General features: G+C 51.1%; 1 protein-coding gene across 1 annotated transcript in view; it reads right to left on the bottom strand.

The window, feature by feature from the left end:
- Positions 1 to 1,383: 1,383 nt before the first annotated feature.
- Positions 1,384 to 19,727, bottom strand: part of LOC140845597 (uncharacterized) — a 42,559-nt gene continuing 24,215 nt past the window's right edge. Inside the window, exons 4-9 of the mRNA XM_073220184.1 lie at positions 9,574 to 9,664; positions 3,722 to 3,933; positions 3,256 to 3,396; positions 2,791 to 2,959; positions 1,802 to 2,676; positions 1,384 to 1,507 (exon numbers count right to left, since the gene is read on the bottom strand). Of these exons, the coding sequence (XP_073076285.1) occupies positions 3,765 to 3,933; positions 9,574 to 9,664 (260 nt within the window). The 3' untranslated portion in view covers positions 1,384 to 1,507; positions 1,802 to 2,676; positions 2,791 to 2,959; positions 3,256 to 3,396; positions 3,722 to 3,764. The remainder of the gene's footprint in view (positions 1,508 to 1,801; positions 2,677 to 2,790; positions 2,960 to 3,255; positions 3,397 to 3,721; positions 3,934 to 9,573; positions 9,665 to 19,727) is intronic.

The following is a 19,727-nucleotide window of genomic DNA, read 5'->3' as shown; positions in this document are numbered from 1 at the left end:
CATCTTTGCTGAGAAGAATCATTCCGGAACTGACTTGTGGCCCCTACTGGAACACCAGTCCCTGGGTTTCCATCACAGCCTGAAAGTATTGATAGCCCTCTGCCCCCTCCCCACCACCACCACCCAAAGGGAGAGCTGTGCCCAGGTGACGTACACTGGATCCATGGGGGACACTGACTACTGCTGCCCTCCTGGAGGTGAGCACCTTGCAGGGGACAGGCCACACCTTCCCCCCACAAGTTGTACATGAAATCACAAGAACAACTGGCGAAGAGAGTGAGATAGAGGGGAGACAGGGCGCTGTGGAAGAAATGATCATTAGTAGGTCAGCCAACAAAAGTGCAGCTATGCATAACAAATAGAACTGCCCTCACGGAGCTCACATTCCAGCTCCCCAAAGCTTCCCAAATAGTTATGGCCACCACCTCTTGGGTGCAGCGACTAGAGAAATAAGAAATTCTGTGTGACCTTCCCAGGGCCACCCAGGGCAGGCTTGAGCTAGGATCCCAAAATGCCGGAGCTTGGTTCACCTTCCAGCCCCCCTCACCCCGCCCCAGGGAACTCGCCCCACCCCAGGCAGTGCTGAGGGAGTTTGTCCAGCCCCGGGAGGGAGCCCCTGGGAGGGTTGAGCCTGTGGAAGGAAGCAGTGAGGCTTCATTCCTCTGAGGTCCTCTCAGGGAGCAGAGCCAGGGGCCAGCAGGTCACAGAGCTGGCTCCTCCTTGAGGCAGCAGTGCAAGGGCATCCTGAGGGTCTGCAGTCACCTGAGAGAAGGGGTGGCAGACTGGTGCTAGAGCCAGTTAGCATCCACAAGGGAGTGCGGGTGGGGGGTGCCAGTCTCTCATCTTGATGAGGCAAGTTTTGTTCTGAAGTCCAGTATCTGCCACTGGATTTATATAAATCAGCTGCAGCACCTGGTCAGGCAGACACACACGTGGGATGCCCTAAGCACGGTTGAATGCCCAGCCACATGCCAGCCCACCCAGACTAGCACATAACTAAAGGCAGCCCATCTGTGCCTTTTTGATCAAAACTGTCCTCCAGCTATCAGACCCCTGGCAGTTGCCCGGCCCCCACTCTCTCTGCCCACAGCCCTGGTGGCCTTGAAGTGCCCACCAGGCAGCTGCTCCCTCCCAGGTCTGTGGCTTTGAGTGAGCCCTGAGGCCTGAGTGAGTAGGGAAAGGCTTTTGATGCACAGAGCTGGGCTCAGTGAGCAGGGCCCTGGAGGACTTTTGGGGTGAGTTTGCTAATAGAGATGTCTTTCTGGGAGGTCATGATACCACCTGTCATTAACCCGGGCAGGGTTCTCACCAAGAAACTGAAGGCAGCTGCTTGCAGGTGGGTGAGTGATTTGCAAGGACCACGAGAATATTTGCATAAACATATGTATGGAAGTGTGTATTTATTTGCATTCATTTGCATAAGTTCCTGGCTCTTCGAGCTGTCATTCCTTAATTTAATTTAATTTTTTCAGTAAATTTCTTTGAGCTCTGAGCACAGATCTGGACACTTTGGGAATAAGAACAAAAAGGCAAAACAACAACAGCATTAGTCATAAGACAGTTTCTCAAACTTTGCTAGACATTAAAATATCCTGGGGGGTTTTTAGAAATCTGGTGCCTATACTGGGCCGCATACTATTGAATGGGGTGGGTGGGGACCAGGCATCCATATTTTTTTGAAGCTTCCTGATGAAGAAGGCCAAGGTTAAGAATTGATGCCTTAACCTGACAAGGGCAGGCCCTTCCTTGCCAGACCAAACCAGTCTCAGCCTCCAGGTGGAGACACGGTGTCTCAACTCACCTTGCACATTGTGCACAAGACACTCATAACTTCAGTGCGGGGAGGTGTGCGAGGCACAGGGACCGTACCAGGACTCAGCAGGCTCTCAGTAAAAGGGCACCATGCCCTTCTTCACATCACAGTTGCCGTACAGTGTCATCTCCTGCAGAACTAGAGCATCTGGAGACCTGGCTGCTCCTCCTGGCCCTGCCATCTAGGTCACCCTGGACTCTACCTGGGCCTCCAGTCAGCCCTAGGAGTAGTGAAGGCTCCAGGACAGGGCCCAGGGTTCGCTCTGTCTGAGGCACATGGCCCATTCTCCTCCCAGATGACTTCCAGCCTGATGATTCCATCACTGCCCAGGTCCCGAGGAAGCAGGTGCATGTGGCAGGGGGAGGTGGAGGGAGCCATGTGTTCCAAGTGAGCCCACCCAGCCCTGACTGCCTCCCCCCATTCCTCTTTCCAGTCTGGGAGAAAGCCAAGAACTAGGGTGCTTTTCCGTCCCCTGGCGGGTGCTCACAAAAGAAGAAAAAGGTTGGAGATCTGGAAATGCTAATGTCCCTCAGTGCATGGAGTTGTTTGCCAGGGTTCTGCACCTCTGCAGCTTTTCCCTCTGCCTGCTTAGTGCCATCACTCCTGCCCCACTGCCCCAGACTTTAGAGTCCCTGGTCCCTCCATGCACTTGCCCACTTGTGTACCTCTGCTTGTGCCATGCACTCTGGGAGCAGCGCTTCCTCCACGGCCGTCAGCTCAAATCCTGTCCATTTAAGGCCCAGCCCGGTGCCTCCTATTCCAGGACACCTTCTCCAGTCCAGCAACTATTCATTCATTCCTTCCATCACTCATTCAAACCTTACCTGAAACCTGTTCAGGGCCAGAAGCTGGGGTGCCAGGCACTGGGGAGCAGAGACAAGTCACATCCAGGCTCTGCTTTTAAGAGCTTTCCTGAGGAGTGAGAGCTTTTCTGAGCAGGGACTGAAGCCCATTACATTCCCCTCCCCAGCACCTACCAGAAAAATGGAAAGTTCCAGTCTCTTCCTGCTGTGCTGATGTTCCACGTTACTAGATGCTGCTCAGGGCAGGTGGTATAGGTCCTGCTAATTCTGCTAACAGGAGATGGGCACAACCGTAGCTTGTCTTGCAGAGGTTGAGGAAGGAGGGAGATGCTGGTTTCAGAACCTTCAGGAAGCGGAGGGGAGCAGAGGGAGCTGAGGGGGCACCTCCGATGGCAGCCAGAGCAGCTCAGCCCACTCCTCTTCCCAATCCACCTTTGCTGGGACACATGGGATCATTTCTAGGGACTCAGGGAGCCCCATGGCCTGGTTTTCAGACCCTCCCAAGACTTAGGTCAGCTGTGCTAGGGAAAACCTCCCAGCCTCCACCTGAGCCTGCCCAGGCCTGGCTGTATGTCCCACCCAGATCCTCCAATCCCACTGAAGACCCCTCATCACCCCACCACGAGGGACAGCACTCACCCCAAGAGGGAGCCAGCCTGGGCCCCGCAGTAGAGTTGTAGAAGTTCCAGGGAGCCTAGAGATGGCTTCCCTTCCTCGAAGGAGTTGGAGCACCAAATGGACACCAGTATTCCCCACTGGGATGGAGCTGGGCAGGGAGGCCTGGGCCCACAGGTGACAGGACAGCTCCTAGGTCAGGCCCAAAAGTGCCTTCCCCATCCCTGGTCCCTGCTGAGGGCTGAGATTAGAGTCGAGGAGGACTCCCGGCCACATTCTGGAGGGGACTGCAGACCCAGCTGGTTGGACACCCCTCCGTTTGGCCAGGCGGCAGTGCCTCAACCCTCCCGAGTCCAGAGGGACTCCACTTTCTCTTGGTCAAAGCCGGTTGCTCTGTCAGCAAACCCTCCCTGCCCCTCCTGGTGCCCAGTGCTGGGGTCCCTGCCCTTGAGCAGCACACAGCCTGAGGGCTGGCAGCTGCGAAGTTCACCTTGGCAGTGTGGGGAGCCCGTGTAGTGGGACCAGAGATGGTCTTACAGGACGGTAGACGTTCTCTGATGAGAAAGAGGAGCGCGTCCCAGATGGAACAACATGTGCACAAGGCAGGCTGGCCGCGGTCCCTCCACGTCCACACCACACCCTTCAGCCCCTTCCACAGGAATCACCCCAGTGAGTGTGTAATTGCACTTTGTGCCAGGAAACCTGGAGAAGCAGAAAGTAGGGCAGCTGGGTCATTTTGGTCTGCTGCCCCATGTATATAGTGGCGCTCCGTTAATGTAGGGTGATCCATGCTGGACCCAGCCTGTCCAGGAGACTGGGCTGGGGCTTCTCACCTTCGTGTCTATGCAGGGGTGGAACTGCCTCCGTGCCCACCTTCAGTCAGTGGGTGGTCCCCAGGAGCCGCGCAGACACACGCACGCACGCACGCACGCACGCACGCACGCACGCACGCACGCCTCCACATGCAGCCTATCCAGAGCAGAGCTGCACCAGGACCCAGGGCTGCGGCCAAGCCGTAAGCCCAGCCCCACCCCTGCAGCGTGGTTCCTCTGGGTCATCCCTCCCCGTGAGAGTTTATTATAGAGTCTCATAGATAGACTGCCGGGCTAAATACCTGTGGGGCAGGGACCCGGCTGAGATGGGTATCATCATAGCTGGCAGCTCAGCAGAAACAATGGGAACACTGAGAAGGGTCCCACGGGGTGGAAATTGGGAGGTCCAGGAGCACAGGCCCGTGTACCCGAACAGGCCTGTCCTTCCTGCCTCGCAGTCTTGGACACGTGTGTCACCGCTCATCACCTGTGGGCCTCGCTGAGACCCATTCCAGGGTTCCAGAGGCTGTGCCAGGCTCTGGGGATTCAGAGAATGAACCGTGGCATCTCTGCCCCACCAGAGCTCGCAGTCTAATGGGAGGCAGAATTCAGCAGGCAAAAATTACACACGGAGGAGGGAGGGATTGGCGGGGTAAGAGCTAAACCAGGGCAGACAGCAGGCAGTCCAGAGGGGATGGGACTGGGGATGTCAGGAGAGACCACCTGTGGACCGTTCCGGGGCCGAGGCTGGGTGTCTCCTTCACAGACCAGTGCATGCCGAGGGCCCCACTGGCCAGTGTGATGGGCACCCGCTTCTCGCGGGTGGCTGTGGTTTCTCCACAGGTGTGATGCCTGTGCCAGCCCAGGCACTTTAAAGCATACCTGACCTCCAATTCTGTGCCAGGGCCTTATCACCTAAAGGCGAGCCCCACTTTCTTCTCTTTTGCTTATTTCCTGCTTTACCTAGAATGATCATGATGATTACTTGATGATGATTAAAAGGTCATCAGCAGTATGAATAACTGAAATTACTACCAGAAATGACACCTCTCCTGAAATGACAGGATGTGTGTTGCCCCAGACTTGACCCTGGCTAGGCCCGGCAGAGGGGTGAGACCCAGGGGCAAACAGCTACGGAGAGATACCCCCGCCCGGGAGATGAAGAGGACACGAGTGGGGCTGAGGTGGGTCGCCACCCCCTCCAGACATGCACACAGGGGCACAAGTCCCCTTTCCTCACTTCACGTTCTCTTGGCTGCAAATCCTCCTCTGCGGTGTGATTCAGTGCCCGGAGCTGCGCTTAGCCCCTGGCATCTGGAGTTTCCATTTCATTTCTCTCTTTACCTGGGTAACTGAACTGCTGGTACTCCAGCTCCAGTGCACTAATTCTTGCAAATCCTTTAAAAGTATTGATTGATTTTCTGGGACTGCAGCTCTCAGAATTCTGGGGAAGTCCTGGCTGTTGCTAAAGCAGGTAGGGGAGGGCTGTGTTTCCCCCTCTCTTGCCCGCCCACTTTGTCCTCCCCAGCTCCTCCAAACCCGTGTCCCTTTCTGAGGCAGGTGGCTGACTTTCCCAAAGCTCTGTCAGGCTGGGATTAAGTCTCCAGGCAGCTCGGAACAAAGCGAGTTTCTGGGGGACAGAGCACATGAGAATTTAGGCTTCAGGGTTGTATCTGGCCATTGGGTTATCTGAGACCCCGTTTCTCATCTGGACCCTCATGGTCCTTCTATTTCCTGCCGGGTCTGCAGTGTTGGGTGCAGAAACCTTGGGACCCGTTGCGGGGCCTCTCCCCCAGCCAGGCTCTCAGCTCACCCCCTCAAACAGCTGCCTCACCCAGGCTTCTCAGGCACCCAGGTGGAAGGCAGGGCAGCCAGGGCCTCTGGATGGAAAGAGGACAGGGAGTGGTGGTGTAGCCGTCAGGGGTGCAGAGCCCAGGCCCTCTGGGAATGTAGGGCAGTGAAGGAGGGAGGCAGGGGGCCCTGTGCACAGGAATGGGGGGCAGTGAATGCTCTCCACTTGCACACCAGATGAGGAACAGATGTCACCCATCTGCACGTCCAGGCTCAGCACCTGGAACCATCCTCTCTGCCAGGGGGCTGGGCTGTGTTGGGAGGTGTGGTAGCTGCCACCAGCCCCCAGGTGCCTCAGGTGAGCTCTGTCCATTCAGTCTAAGTCTTTACTCAAATCCTCTGGCAGAGGCTGGCTGCAGAGTCTCGTTTATATTTGGAAATCTGACATCTTGCCCCTAGAATAGTGAAAGGTAAAACAGAAAACTGTAAATTGGGACCAGAGCTAAAGACAGAGGGCAGGTCAGTAGCTCCTCTGCATAGAAGGGCCTCTGCACCTACAGCCTGGGAGAGGTGCTCAGGCATCCATCCGAGCAAGGGGCTCATCCACAGATTCGGAAAGGAGGAGGCAGCAACCCGCACCTGGGCTGCAAATGCCAGGCCCCAGGCCCAGCCTGGTGGGTGACCCTGGGGCACTGAAGGCAGGGACAGCACTCAGAAACTCCTCCCCTCGGCCCCAGTCCCACGTAGACGCTCCCCGTCCTGAGTTCCTGCTTCCTGTCAGAGCTCAGAGCCCTCGTCCTCTGACCTCCGCACTCCAGGCCCAGCCTCATCCTCACCGCTCACTGCCCAGCAGTAGCAGTGGCTCGGGGCGGCTCTCGCTGTCTCCTGGTGGGATTTGCAGTGCCTGGTGAACCCCAGGTGACCTGGATCTTTTTTTTTCATTTCCCTAATGCAGCTTATGAAGCCTGTCGTGGTGACCCTGCCTATGCTCCAGCCTCAGACTTGCCTGCCCCCCCACCTCCAGCCCTAATTCAATTGCCAACTGCCCCGGCAGTGTGCTTCTGCAACAGTTCCGGGCTCTGGGCCTTTGCACAGGCAGGTCCTAATAAGAACTCCCTGTGAACAAATCCCACTCACATCTGAGACCAGGCCAAGCCCCCACCCTCATCCACTTGCACCCTGTGCCCCCAGCATCTCAGGCAGGCTCTGCTGCCAGGAGTGTTGATCGGGCTGCATGTGATACAGTGTAGCGTGAACGCATTCATGTATCTGTACCATGGAGGGTCCTGGGATGCCAACCACAGACCACAGCTCTGACAGCATTAAGCAGAACCAGGTATTTCTCTGAGGCTGGGAATTGGTCACAGCCTCAGGGATGGTCTGCTGGAGACCCTACACTGGCACCAGCTCCCCATGGATGCTCAAGTGCCACTGGGCCACCAACTCCACCAGTTCACCACGCCGTCATTGTCATCGTCAGCTGGCACCAGCTGGAGTGTCAAAGTCCAGGGCATGAGCATCGGGCCAACCAAGCCTAGCCTCATGGCCACATGCCAGCTGCCATGGAGCCACGTCTGCTCAACTCCCACAGTGACAGGGCCCAGTTCCCCTCCCACCTTAGGGTTCTCCCCAGTAGAAAGGGGGTTCCAATGCCAAGCAACCCAAATCACCTATGTCCACTGCAGCATCTATCTCCCCCATCAGACTGAGCTCCTTGTGGAGGGAAGCTCGTTTCATCTCCATAGCCCAGGGCCCAGCACAGAATAGGTCCTCAGTACATGTGCATTAGACCATGAGCTCGTAAGTTAAGAATACTGCTCGTCCTCATGTGATTTGGTTCTCCATGGTGACATAGCTGGCTGTCCCCCGACACCCTCTGTGCTTCCTGGCCATCCCACCCAACTCCTCCCTCCCCAGATCCCCATCTCTCCCTCTTCAGAAGGCCTCCAGTGCCACTGCAGACTGTTACATAACTCCTGTCCAGCTTCTCACTGTGAGCACCTGTGTCTCCTCTGAGCTGCCCTCTGCCCCGGGACCAGGACTCTCATGCTCACCTATCACCCCTCCCTCCTCTTCAGCCCCCACCTCCACCCCAGCTTTCAGCCCAGGGCTGATACCTTGCAGATACCTGACAAATGTGCTTTGGCTGGCTGACTGTGCCTGGGAAGTTCAGAGGAGGAGCATCAGAGTGGGAATAGCAGAGAGGCAATCTAGTAGATGGGAGTGCCTGATGGTGTGTGCACAGGACCAGGGGGCAGGAGGAATGTGTGAGGGGGCAGCCTGCATGTGTGGGGTGCAACCACTCATGGTTGATTCTGAGCACAAGAGACAAACCTGACTCTCTCAACCTCTCATATAAAATCCCCCAATGGCCCACAGCCTCCTATGGGATAAAGGCCACTGTGGGTTTGTTTCTTTCACAGTCTGGGCCTGCCCCTCACTCCACATGCTCAAGCATGCACATATGTTCGTACACATACATACATGCATACATGTGTGTTCATACACACATCATATGTTCACACACACCATACATTCATGCTGGTATACTTATACACACCACACACTCAGACAACACACATAAAATCCGTGAGGGCCACACCTTGTCCCTCCAGCCCAGCTGGGGAGCTCCTGCTTACCCTTCCAACATTCCCTTAACCACCCCACCCCCGCCCCCAGGGAAGCCTCCCTATGCTCCACCTCACAGAGCCAGCCATCCCTCCTCTGTGCCTCCTTGCCCAGTGCTTGCCACACTAAAACTCCTCTCACTTGGCATCACAGTCATCTGGTGTGTCCCCTGTTAAACTGTGAGCATCTCAGGTCTGCAGACATGTCCATTCACATGTGACTCTAGGACCTGGCCCAGTGCCCAGCCCACAGGAGACAAAGAACACTTGTTTAATGAATAAACGAACTGGCCAAACTACACAAGGCATCTGAAGTTTTGAGTCTGCTTCGGGAAGGGAATGTCCATTCCTCAGCCTCCAGCTGTAGACTTAGTTGCTTGCTCCAGGACAGCCCCAAGCTCTCCATAGACCTCCAGCTTTCTGCCCTATGCACTTAGAGCTCTCCAAGGTGCTGAACTGGGTTCTCTCTCTTGACCCCAACTATCTGTCTTGGTCTCTTGACCCTAGTCCCTCCAGCCAAGAACCACCCATGCCCCTGCCACCCTAGCTTCCAAGAATTTACCTTCCAATGGAAAAGAAGCAGTGTCTCTACATATACTATAGGCAGTACACAGTTTCATGGGGGCACAGAGCATCATGAGAGTATTATGAGTGCCCACCCCTGGCCCCAGACATCAGATTCCCTGGGACCAGACACACCCTCTGGCCAAGGTCCTTAGACTGGTGCTGGGATCCTAACAGTCTTGCGCCTGTTTTCCCTCATCTCTTCCCAAACAAAAGACCATTCCCTTTGGTCTGTTTTGAAGCTGCTGTCGGTCTTTGCCAAGGGGGCCCTTTAGGGCCCTACAAAGCCACTGGAGCTGGACAGAATGGACACCCCCTCTCCAAAGAGGATGTAGACAATGAATTAGCAACCATAGATTGCCATACAAATTGTGGCTCATAACTGTTGTTAACACTGGTGTCTCCTGAAGTTACAGGGGGCTTGATTTTGCATTCTTTCATGCACCAAGTTTCACACAAGTGTGACGTTTCAGATGATTCTGTTGGATCTTGTTCTGGAGAAGTTATTCTTACCACCAAGAGTGTGTCTGCATCTGGTCGTAACTCACCCTGAATTCCAAATCAGAGAGGAACTTTTTGTGCAAAACATGGTGCCAGGTGCACAAGGGGCCAGAAAGACAAACCATCCAGGATCAGAACCTAAAAAGGAGGCAGACAGACAGACATTCCTCTGAAATCAGGCAGCCAGGGAGCTCTACTGCAATTGAGACACCAACAAGGTCTCAAGGGACCACAGGAGAGGTCTGGGGTGGGGACTGGTAAGAATTCTTGTAGGATGGGATTCAAGCTGAGGCTTAAGGGATGGATGGGGCCCTAAGAAACAAGTGTTAGTGAAGACTTGGCCAAAGGAGCAGAAAAATAAACAACCCAAATGAAGAAACAGGACATACTGGGCATGAGCTTGGAGAAAGGATTGGGGGGCATGTGGGGACAGGAAGAGAAGCTATGGATGAAGGTAAGAACAGTCATAGAAGTCTCTTGGAGCCAAAGGTGAGGAGTTTAGAAATAAGGGATCAGGCATTCCTTGACTAGATGGGCTTCTAAATGAGAAAGAGCCCTTGTATCAGGTCACAGGGAGTCATGGTGATTCTGCAGCTTAATTTAGATCTCCCCCATCATGCTGCCCCCAAACCTAGGCTGGCAGCTGCCTCTGGTTAGTCTCTGGACTTAGGAGGCAGGAGCACAAAGCAGGAGGAAGAGAGGGGATATTTCTGTTTTATGAGGGTTTCAAAATTTTTAAAGAAAAACTTAACCAACTTTTATACCATCTTGGAGGGCATGAAGATATTCAGACCAGAAAGTAATCTTCGGTTCTGCCCAGCAAATGCATATCAAGCACCCACTTGTGTGTGGCCATGAGCTAGGGGCTGTAGGGACATAAAGGGCCTTCAGTGACAAATATCACTGCTTGAGAAATAAGTCTGCCACCCAGCACTGGACAACTTGGAAAAGGTGGGCTGGTGAGAGGTGGTGACTGCTCTTAGGTCTTCTGTTCCCTTGCAGATACATGGCAGGAGTTTCCATGTGGACCACAGGACAGTCAGGAGGTCTCCTCGCTGAGAGTCTAGATTAGACGAGAAGTCTGAGCCGTGCACGCCTCCCTTCTCCAGAGGAGCCCACCCCGGGAGGGTTTGCCCATGTGGGGCCACGGGGCTGGGGCTGCTGCGACTTCCCAGTCAAGGACCTACCCCTCTGACTTGGGCTGGGTGTACAGTCCACAGCTGATCTATTCTGTCCTACCTGGAAGCTAGAGCCCAGCTGGCCCTCAGGGTTAATTCTGAGCTCAGTTCTTTGGAAAAGGAGAAAGGGAGACGTGCATATCTGGTTTGTTGGGTAGTGGGGGAGGGGGGAGAGCAGCAAGAGGCTTGGGAGCCAGTGGTGGCCTGGCTGAGCAGCAGCAGCAAGAGGCTGTGTTTGGGTAAAGCCACCAATTTGTCCCCCCAGTGTCTGCACGTGTCGGGCTCCTCCGTTCCTGTATGAATTATCCTCTGAGCCTGCATGACACAGTCTTCGCTGGGCTTTCTCAGTATATTTCACAACTGCTCTGAGTTTATAATTTTTTCAGGTCCTTTATCAAACATGTGTCATAAATACCAATGGAAATAGGAACATTTATCACCTCTCTGAGCTCTTACTTGAGCTCTGAGAAAAATTATTTGGTCACACAACTTTTCTTGGGGCTCTGATTTAATGGACTTCTCAGCTGCAAAGCCCCTGAAATTCATTGCCTTTTAATATTTGACATCTCTTCCTCTTTATTACCACCTCAGACAGCCCTTCTCATCCAGCTGGAACAAGCCCATTAGTCTCTGACAAATACCTTATGTCGTTTGGTGAGAAATATGCAGAAGTTTGACTGCAACTTCATCTCCAGTCTTGGTTCTGTTTGTGGCTTCACTGGCCTCTAAGTAAAGCATCCAACCCCAGGCAGACCCTCCCCAGTGGCCCCTTTCCTTCTGATGACACTTGCTGCTGGGTCCATAGAGCTAGTGCACCCTAACCACTCATAATGGGGTTTGAGACAGGGCACTTAGGGATGTCTATAACTGGGTGTTAAGAACTGGCCTCCAAGCAACACTATTCGCAATAGCCAAAAGGTGGAAGCAGTCCAAGTGTGCATGGACAAATGACTGGACAAACAATACAATGCAGTATTATTCAGGCTTAGAAGAGAAAAAAAATCTGACACATGTTACAACGTGGGTGAACCTTGAGGACATTATGCTAAGTGAAATAAGCCAGCCACAAAAAGACAAATACTGTGTGATGCTACTAATATGAGATAGCTAGAGTAATCATATTCATAGAGACAGAAAGTAGAATGGTAGCTCACTGTCAGGAGCTGCGGGAAGAGGGGAATGGGAAGTTGCTTGATGGGGTATAGAGTTTCCGGTTTGCAAGATGATGTGTTCTAGAGATTGATTGCACAACAGTGTAAATGTACTTAATGAACTGTACAGTTTTAAATGGTTAACATGGTAAATTTTGCACAGCTTTTTTTTTAATTAGCTTCAAACCAAACTAGCAAAGAAGAAAGTTCTCTGAGCACTTAACTCCCATCATTTATTCATGCTTTATCAGTTAGCTCTTACTGCATAACAAGCAATTCTAAGATTTAGTGGCTTAAACAACAACCATTCAGATTATGACTCTGGTTTGCAGTTTGGTTGGTCTCAGCTGATCTGGGTCGGGCTCAGCTGACAATGACAGGGCTGGCTGGCATAAATGGTCCCTTGGGGACAGCTCATCTCTGTTCTACATGCTCTCTCACCCTCCAACGGACTAGCCTAGGCTTGTTCATATAGTAGTGGTGGCAGGGGCCCCAAGAGAATGGGCAAAAGCAGGCAAAGCTTCTTGAGGCCATGGCTCACACCCCCAGAATGTCTCTGACCACATTCTATGGTCCAAAGCAAATCACAAGGCCAGTCAAGATTCAAAGGGTGGGGAAATGAACTCCACACTTTTAAGCAGGGGGCTGCAAAGAATTTTTGCAGTCTTCCATACCAGTTATACATATGTCAGGCCCTGTGCTAAGTGTTGAAGATATATATAAAAACCATCTAGTGCAGGAGACACACATGTAAATAAATAATCATAACACAGTATCCTCTAAAGAAGTAAGCCAGGATGCTATAGGAGCATGTGAGGAAGACGGAGGGCAGGGGTATTACGTAAAAGAGGCCGGGCAATGTAAAAGAGTGTTAAGTACCCTTACAGGGAGCCAGGGAGAAGGCCTAGTGAGGGAGCAGGCCTATGCTTTCTGCCAGGTGGTCCCAGCTGTAGAGAGCTCCCCACTGAAGAGCAAGGCCCCAGGCCTGGGGCAGCCATTGTGTGGGTGAGGCAAAGGGTGGGAGTCCCAAAGGCACAGGTGGCCACCCCACTTAAAGCCAGGGAGACCAGCGACAATCCCCTGATGCTGAGGTCACTCCCCCACAAGCCTGAGGCAGCCATATCTGTGGGCGCCGGGTGCTGCTGGAGTCCCCTCCGAAGACCGAGCCCCTGCCAGGGCTGCCCAAGGCCTGCACAATGCCCATCCTGGGCACTGGTGTGACAGCCTGGCAGCCTTCCCCAGAGCCTCCAGTCCTTGAGCCCCTCACACACAAAGGGGTTGCCCTTTGACAAGACAGGAGTGGGCAGGAAGGCAGCTTGTGCCCAGAGTCAGTGCTGGCTTCCTCCCGTGGATCCTGAGTAGGGATGTCCCGAGATGCTGAAATGCCGTCTCTCCACTGGGCACTTAGCCAGCAGCAGTAAGCACATACTCACTGATCAATACTTAGAATGCACTCGGGGCTCTGCTGTGAGAAGGAATTCCCTGGTGAGCACTTTCATAAATTGAAAAATTCTTCTGAAACTGAGTAATCCTGCCCAGCTATTAAATCCAGATTTCCACCAAGTAGAGTAGAGAGCGCCCACATTTACAGCAATGACCTAGCTCTCCAAGCACATTCCAGATCCTGCCCAGAATTCCCAGGGCAGGAGGGATTGCTGCCGAGGCCCCAGGCCATTGCTGGGACCTTAGTTTGAAGTCAAATCTTCCAAACCAGTCAGAATGAGGTGGGCCTGGAAGGAGTGGCATTTTATCTACCTCTGTGTTCTCCTGGCCCCTGAGCGTGGCTAACTGAGCAGGCATGTGGGGCTGCAGCTGTCACTCTCTGCAGTGTGGCAACAGAGCAGGTGCCCCTTGGTGCATGAGGACACTGAGCACTGAAAGTGGAACAGCCTGCCCAGGGTCACATAGCCAGTTAGCGGCAAAGCTGGAGTGAGAACCAGGACCGACATCTTTGTCATTCCAGCCCAGAATCTTTTCCCCATATACAATTTCCCTCAGAAAGGTGACATCACCCACCTGGCTCGTGCTTTCAGAAGGAATTCGGTTGGTGGCTCTTTCTGGAGCTGATGTGTGAGCCTAGCAGTTCAGCCTTAACCCAGCCCGACTCTGCGGGCTCTCCCTGAGCCAAGCCCCTGGCCAGGCCTTGTGCTTCTGCTGCAGGTCTCCACTGCCTCGCCCAACCCAGGGCCCAGCACCGCCTCCTGCACCTCTCTCCACAGGCCCTGGCCCTAACCCAAAGCTGAAGTCATCCCCTGCTCCGTTCCTGGTGTCCCTCCAGAAACCGGTAATGTTTCCCATACCCACACCCCACCAAGTTCCCTCCAGCACTACGGACCGTAGCACCTGTAGCCTAAATACTTGTCTTCCTCTGCCCTTTCTGTTCCTGTCTTAGTTCAGGCCTTTGTCATCTCTCACTTGGATTATGAAGCAATTAGCCGCTGCCACCAGTAACATCAAGCCTGCCACCTGTTGAGCACTCACTATTGGTCAGGCCCACGATTGACAGCTTACCTTGGACTAATTCATTTAACCTTCAGCAAAAGAAACAGGCCTCAGGGATGATATATTAACTTCCCCAAGGTCACGTGGCTGCTGGAGGCCGCATTCAGGACCTGCCTCGGGTGTGGCTCCGAGGTCTGGCTCTCTGCACGGTGTTTGCTGCCTCCTGGCTGCCATTACTCCCTGGCCAGCCTTCCGTGTGGCTGCCAGAGTTCTTTGTCTGAAACCCACGTCCAAGCTGGTCACTGCCCCACACAGAGCCACGGCAACTCCTTGGTGCCCACAGGATTAGGCTCAAGCCCCCTCGCGAGGCTCTTGACATCTGACCCCAGTCGGCCTGTCCACTGCATCCCTTTGTTCCCTGTATCTGCCCCACAGGGGTGCTCCACATCCCCCATCTGGTGCTTTGTGCCCTGCTGGTCTCCCCTGCTCCAGGCCTGAGCACACCCATGGGGACTCTTCTCAAGGCTCACCCCCACCCCTGCAGGTGCCCTGCTGTGACTCCAGCTCAGCCTGGTGTGCAGTTGGTAGTGGGTCAGCAGTTCAGCATTGCCCACACACCTCAGTCCCCCCATCCATGTGGGGTGTGCTCCTGGCCCCCCACCTCATGGCCTTCCTTGGTCCTCAGCAGAGCCAAGCCTGGTGATCCTCTCGAAAAAGGGCCCACCTGACCTCAAAGTCCACAAGCCCTTGCCCACCCATGAACCTGAGCACCTGATATTCACCAGGCTCCAAAAACAGAGCAGGAACCTCTATCTCCATTTTACAGATGTGGAAACAGAGGCTGGGGTGCAGGGGCTTGTCCACAAACAGGTGTCAGAGGCAGAGCTGGGCTCAGCAGGGCATCTTGGCTGGCAGCTGATGCTGGCCCGTGTGGACAGAGGTGACTAACTGGACGAGCTGGAGGGTCCTTCCAGAATAGAAGCCAGGGTTCAGCACAGGTCTAGAGGGCTCAGAGTGATGGTGGAGGGCCTCAAGGGTGCCGCTCAATTCTACAGACATCTCCCTCCCATTCACCTGCCCGAGGACAGAACCCTGCCTGACAGTGGGTCACTCTGACCCAAGAATATGGGCCTCTGATGTGCAGCTACCAGCAATGCTAAGGGCAGGTTCTGTCCAGTGGGCCCAGGGGGCAGGCAGGACAGGCAAGGCTGGTGGGAGTACTGGTCATCTGAAGGCCTTAACTTTTGCAAACGAATGAGTTTATATAAACTAAGCAGTTGCTGTCAGATTTTCCTCCACACTTCTGAGCCTTGAGGTGGGTCTGGGAGAAGCTTCTGACATCCCCAGGTTCAGAGCCCACAGGCATGGGGATCTCTCTGGGCCAGCCCCAGGGGCCAAGACACCTAGCAACAAAACTATCCACCATGATGTAAAAGGAAATAACATCCTATTGACCACTGAAGTTGGAGTTAAACTCTTAGATTTCGGTAACTTTTGTTTGACATGCATGAGTTTGGGCTGCAAAATGAGTAGTATGATATGACTTGATAATTTTCCATCAGCCTTGCTTTCTAGGCATTGAAAGTAGAGAAAAAACAGTATCTCCTTGAAGTGAGAAAATGCACATATAAAAAAATTTGGCCTACGAGAGATTCCTAAAAGAAAGGACTTCTTTCAAGCCAGTTGGCTTGTGTTCCTAATGCCACTGTAGCAGTAAGCGTGGTTGATTTTCTCAAATAGACCACATCCCAAGGGATTACAGTGAGCCTTGAGCAGTCATCCCATGGCCCTTACTAATTGCTTTATAAATGGGCATGTCCCCAAGTCCAGGATATTGAGACTTGAAGAGAAATCTTCAAAGGTCTCTGGGAAAATTTCTTCCTTCTTAAGGAGGACCAGGGAAAAGGGGTCCCTTTCTTCCCTGGGGCCCTTTGTGACTTATTGTGATGCCTGTAACTGCTGAAGCTGCATTGTTCTACCTCAACTGGAAGGCCAACCCTGAGACAGGCAGAGCTGAGAGGCAGGAAGAATGAGGGTGCTTGATGCCATCACTGAGCCTCTAAATCTGACTTTGGAGGCTGCCCTATCTCTAGGCCTTTTGTTATGTCAGATGATAAATTTGTGTATTCACTAAGCTGATTTCAAGTTTCTGTGTGCAGCCCAGGGCACCATAGCTAATACTCTTCCCTTCAGCTAGGAAGTTACTTAGACTTTGGACAGCACCCCCCGCACCTCCTCTCATTTGATCCTTAGCACACCTGACTCCCGGGAGGACAAGGGACATTATGCTAGGAGAGCTTGGAATTCTTCAGTCATTCTTCACCTTCCCTCTGCCTGTGCTCTGGTGGGGATTGGGGGGCAGGGTCCCTCCCTGTGTATTTCACCATCTTTGTGATTATCACATGGGACTCTATCTATATGGTCTCTACAAATAGATAAAGATACTTAGAAAGATAGGTAGCGCCTTTAAGAGGTAGGACTGTGTCTTATTCTGTTTTGTAGACCTAATGCTTTGGATATTGTTGTTCAGTGAGTAATAGTTGAATGAATGAATCTTCATTCATTTTTTTTTTTTGGAGCTGGAAAGTTAGAGAAAGTAATTGATTAACTTTAGAAAGTAATTATTTTAATATCCAAGTATGCAGCTCTCTGTAGTGATCTGGCTTAACTCAGGAATGAATTTCAGATCATGTAGAGAGGAATGGATGAATAACATCCTTCAAACAACCAGGCAGGTAGCTTTTCTTTCTCAGGTGAGCTTTTGAAAACTACTGAGCACTAGTGAGTTTGACAGTGAATTCCTGACTAATAACTGGGATACAGCTAATCTGTGTTGGTAGTTGAGTTCAGAGGTATGTGTTTGAATAACCTGGCTGGGTTAGAATACTACGAACTTGTGCCTGAAATTTAAAGAAAAAGAAAATACTCTTTACTGCTTCATAGGCATGGCCATGTCTCTCCTCAGAATAATTTTGGCTCTGCTCTAACAGACCCAACTGGAGAACTTAATATATAACTTGTGGTCCCATGATTCCTTGCTTTAAAAAATGGCTACAGTATTTATAGCCTAGATGAAAATTGTTAAAACAAGGGTAAGTGTCCATCATAAAGAAAAACTTGGTAAACCAATAACTTTGAGAAATGCAACTTCCTGGGATACCCCCCAAAGCAATCTAGATTAAAAATATATGCATAAATAAAGTGACCTTTCACATGTTGTTTTTATAAACTAGTCATACCACCTGGAAAACTGACAGAATGGAAAGCCTTGGCTTTAGGTTAACAAACTTAAAGACTTCACTTTCAGCAGCAATTAGAATAGAAGGTCATTCTATTCTTAATGTGTTCTTAGTGTCTGATACTAAAATTTTATTATTCTAGTGTGTTCTTAGTGTCTGATACTAAAATGTTATTATTTGCATATGAGAGAATGCTTATATTTCTGTTCTCCATGGTAAGGGGACATGGATTCAGTTTGACAAAAATGATTTGTAAGTTTTCATATGAATTAATACCTCAGGGGCCTATGTAGTGAAATTTCTCAAGGGCAGAAGGAATAAGATGTGGTAAGTCACAGCCTGCAGAAACAAACTGAAAATCAATGTCCTTATTTTATGTTTAAATTAAGCTTTCAGAGAAGGTTATAGCTGGGCATAAAGCGTTTTGGGATACATTTTATTTGAATCTCTCATCTTATAAAATATATGGGGAGCTCATTGTTGGATAATGAAGATCTGTGTTTGGATGGCTGCCAGTCCTTAGAATGTCCAAAATGGAACTTTACCATCTTATCCATCCCTAGAAATCTGCTCATATCAGAGTTTCTTGTCTTAAAAGACATCATCAGACTGCCCTCTCTGTCTCTGTCTCTCTGCCCCCCTGCTCTCCCTGCTTTCTCTCTCTCTCTGCTCTCTGCTCTCTCTGTCCCACTGCTCTCTCTGCTTCTCCATCTCTCTCTCTCTCTCTCCCCACCCCCCTCTGGGGCAGCCACTCTCACTTTCAGATAATAAAGCCTCTTGCGTGGGGGGGAAAAAAAACGACATCATCAGTATTTATTTTGTTGCTCAAGCCAGAAATCTTAGGCTCATCCTTGAGTCTTCTGTCTTCTTTTCCCACATTGGACAGCTAGTCCCAAAGCTCTGTCTCTCTGGTCTGTCTCCCCAAAGTCCATCTTTTCTGCTCCCCTGAGTCCCAGCTATCATTGCTGACCTGGGACCCTGCTGTCACATTTCAGTGAACTCCCTGAACCTCCTTGCCCACCTGCCACCCAGAGGGACTCTCAGAAAGCACGTCCGACCCCTGCTGCTCTCTTGCTCAGTGTTTTATGGACTGGCTTCCTCCAGCCTTTGGGGGAGCTTTGCTGATGGGCAGCACTGCCTTTCCTACTAAGCTATAAACTTCATGATGACAGGGTGTCTCTCTGGTCTATCCCTTTGTCCCTGGAGCCAAGCATGGTACTGGCACACTGAGCGTGTTCCCTAAGTGTTCTTGAACAAATGAATGAATTTAATGAGAGGCAGGATTTTCCATACAGTTGTGTGACCTTGCGAAAGTCACTTACAGTCTCCAAGGACATCAATCTCATCTCCAAGTGTAAACAAAAACATTCTCTACCTCATATGGTTGATTGCTGTGAAGAGTAAATGTGGTGATATAGATAAACTACTCAGTATAATTATTGATTACTTTAAAATTTTAAAAATCTGAACTATGACCATTATCATGAAATAATATTCTCACCTAGCCTCTAGCTCAGTGTTGTACACACTGCAGGTACTTGGTAAATAGTAAATAGATACTTTACTAAATAGTTCTAAATAATGACAATCTGAGTCATCAAAATAGATGCTTGTTTCTGTCAGTAAAAAAAAAACAGCCCTTTGCTAGAGTAAATTTAGAATTACTTTAAGCATCAAACTACTTAATTACACTAAAAGTAAGATTCAGTTTGCTAATACTTGTTATGAATAGTCTTTATGAAAATCTGTTTTTTTTTATTAAGTGGGATATGCTCTTAGAGAAAACCACCAGATACTTCAGAGAGTAAAGAGACAAGTATGCTTGTAAACATTATTAGTGAAATACATTAACAATTACTGGTATGTAATGAATCAATAAATAAAATGACCTCCCAGTAGAGAAACCCATTTAGGCAAGCCATTGACTGAAAAAGTGGTCCTTACCTGGAAGTGAAAATGAGAGTCTAGATTTAAAGGGCAGTTCTCTGCTCTCATTTCTATGGATCTCTCTCTGAGGAATATGGTTTCTAATAGGATAGTTAACATTTCAATGCAAAAGTACAGATTATACTTTCTGTGATTTATTTAAACATCATTCTTGACAGAATATTTTATGGCTTTAAATTTCTTATTACTCACATGCCCAATTTTAGACCAAATCCCAAATCCCAAATGAGTAATGTAGGTCAAC

Source organism: Manis javanica, chromosome 2 (genome assembly GCF_040802235.1).
Source record: "Manis javanica isolate MJ-LG chromosome 2, MJ_LKY, whole genome shotgun sequence".
Classification (NCBI taxonomy): domain Eukaryota; kingdom Metazoa; phylum Chordata; class Mammalia; order Pholidota; family Manidae; genus Manis; species Manis javanica.
The sequence above is the reverse complement of the archived record's forward strand: the minus strand, read 5'-3'. Positions and strand labels throughout refer to the sequence as shown.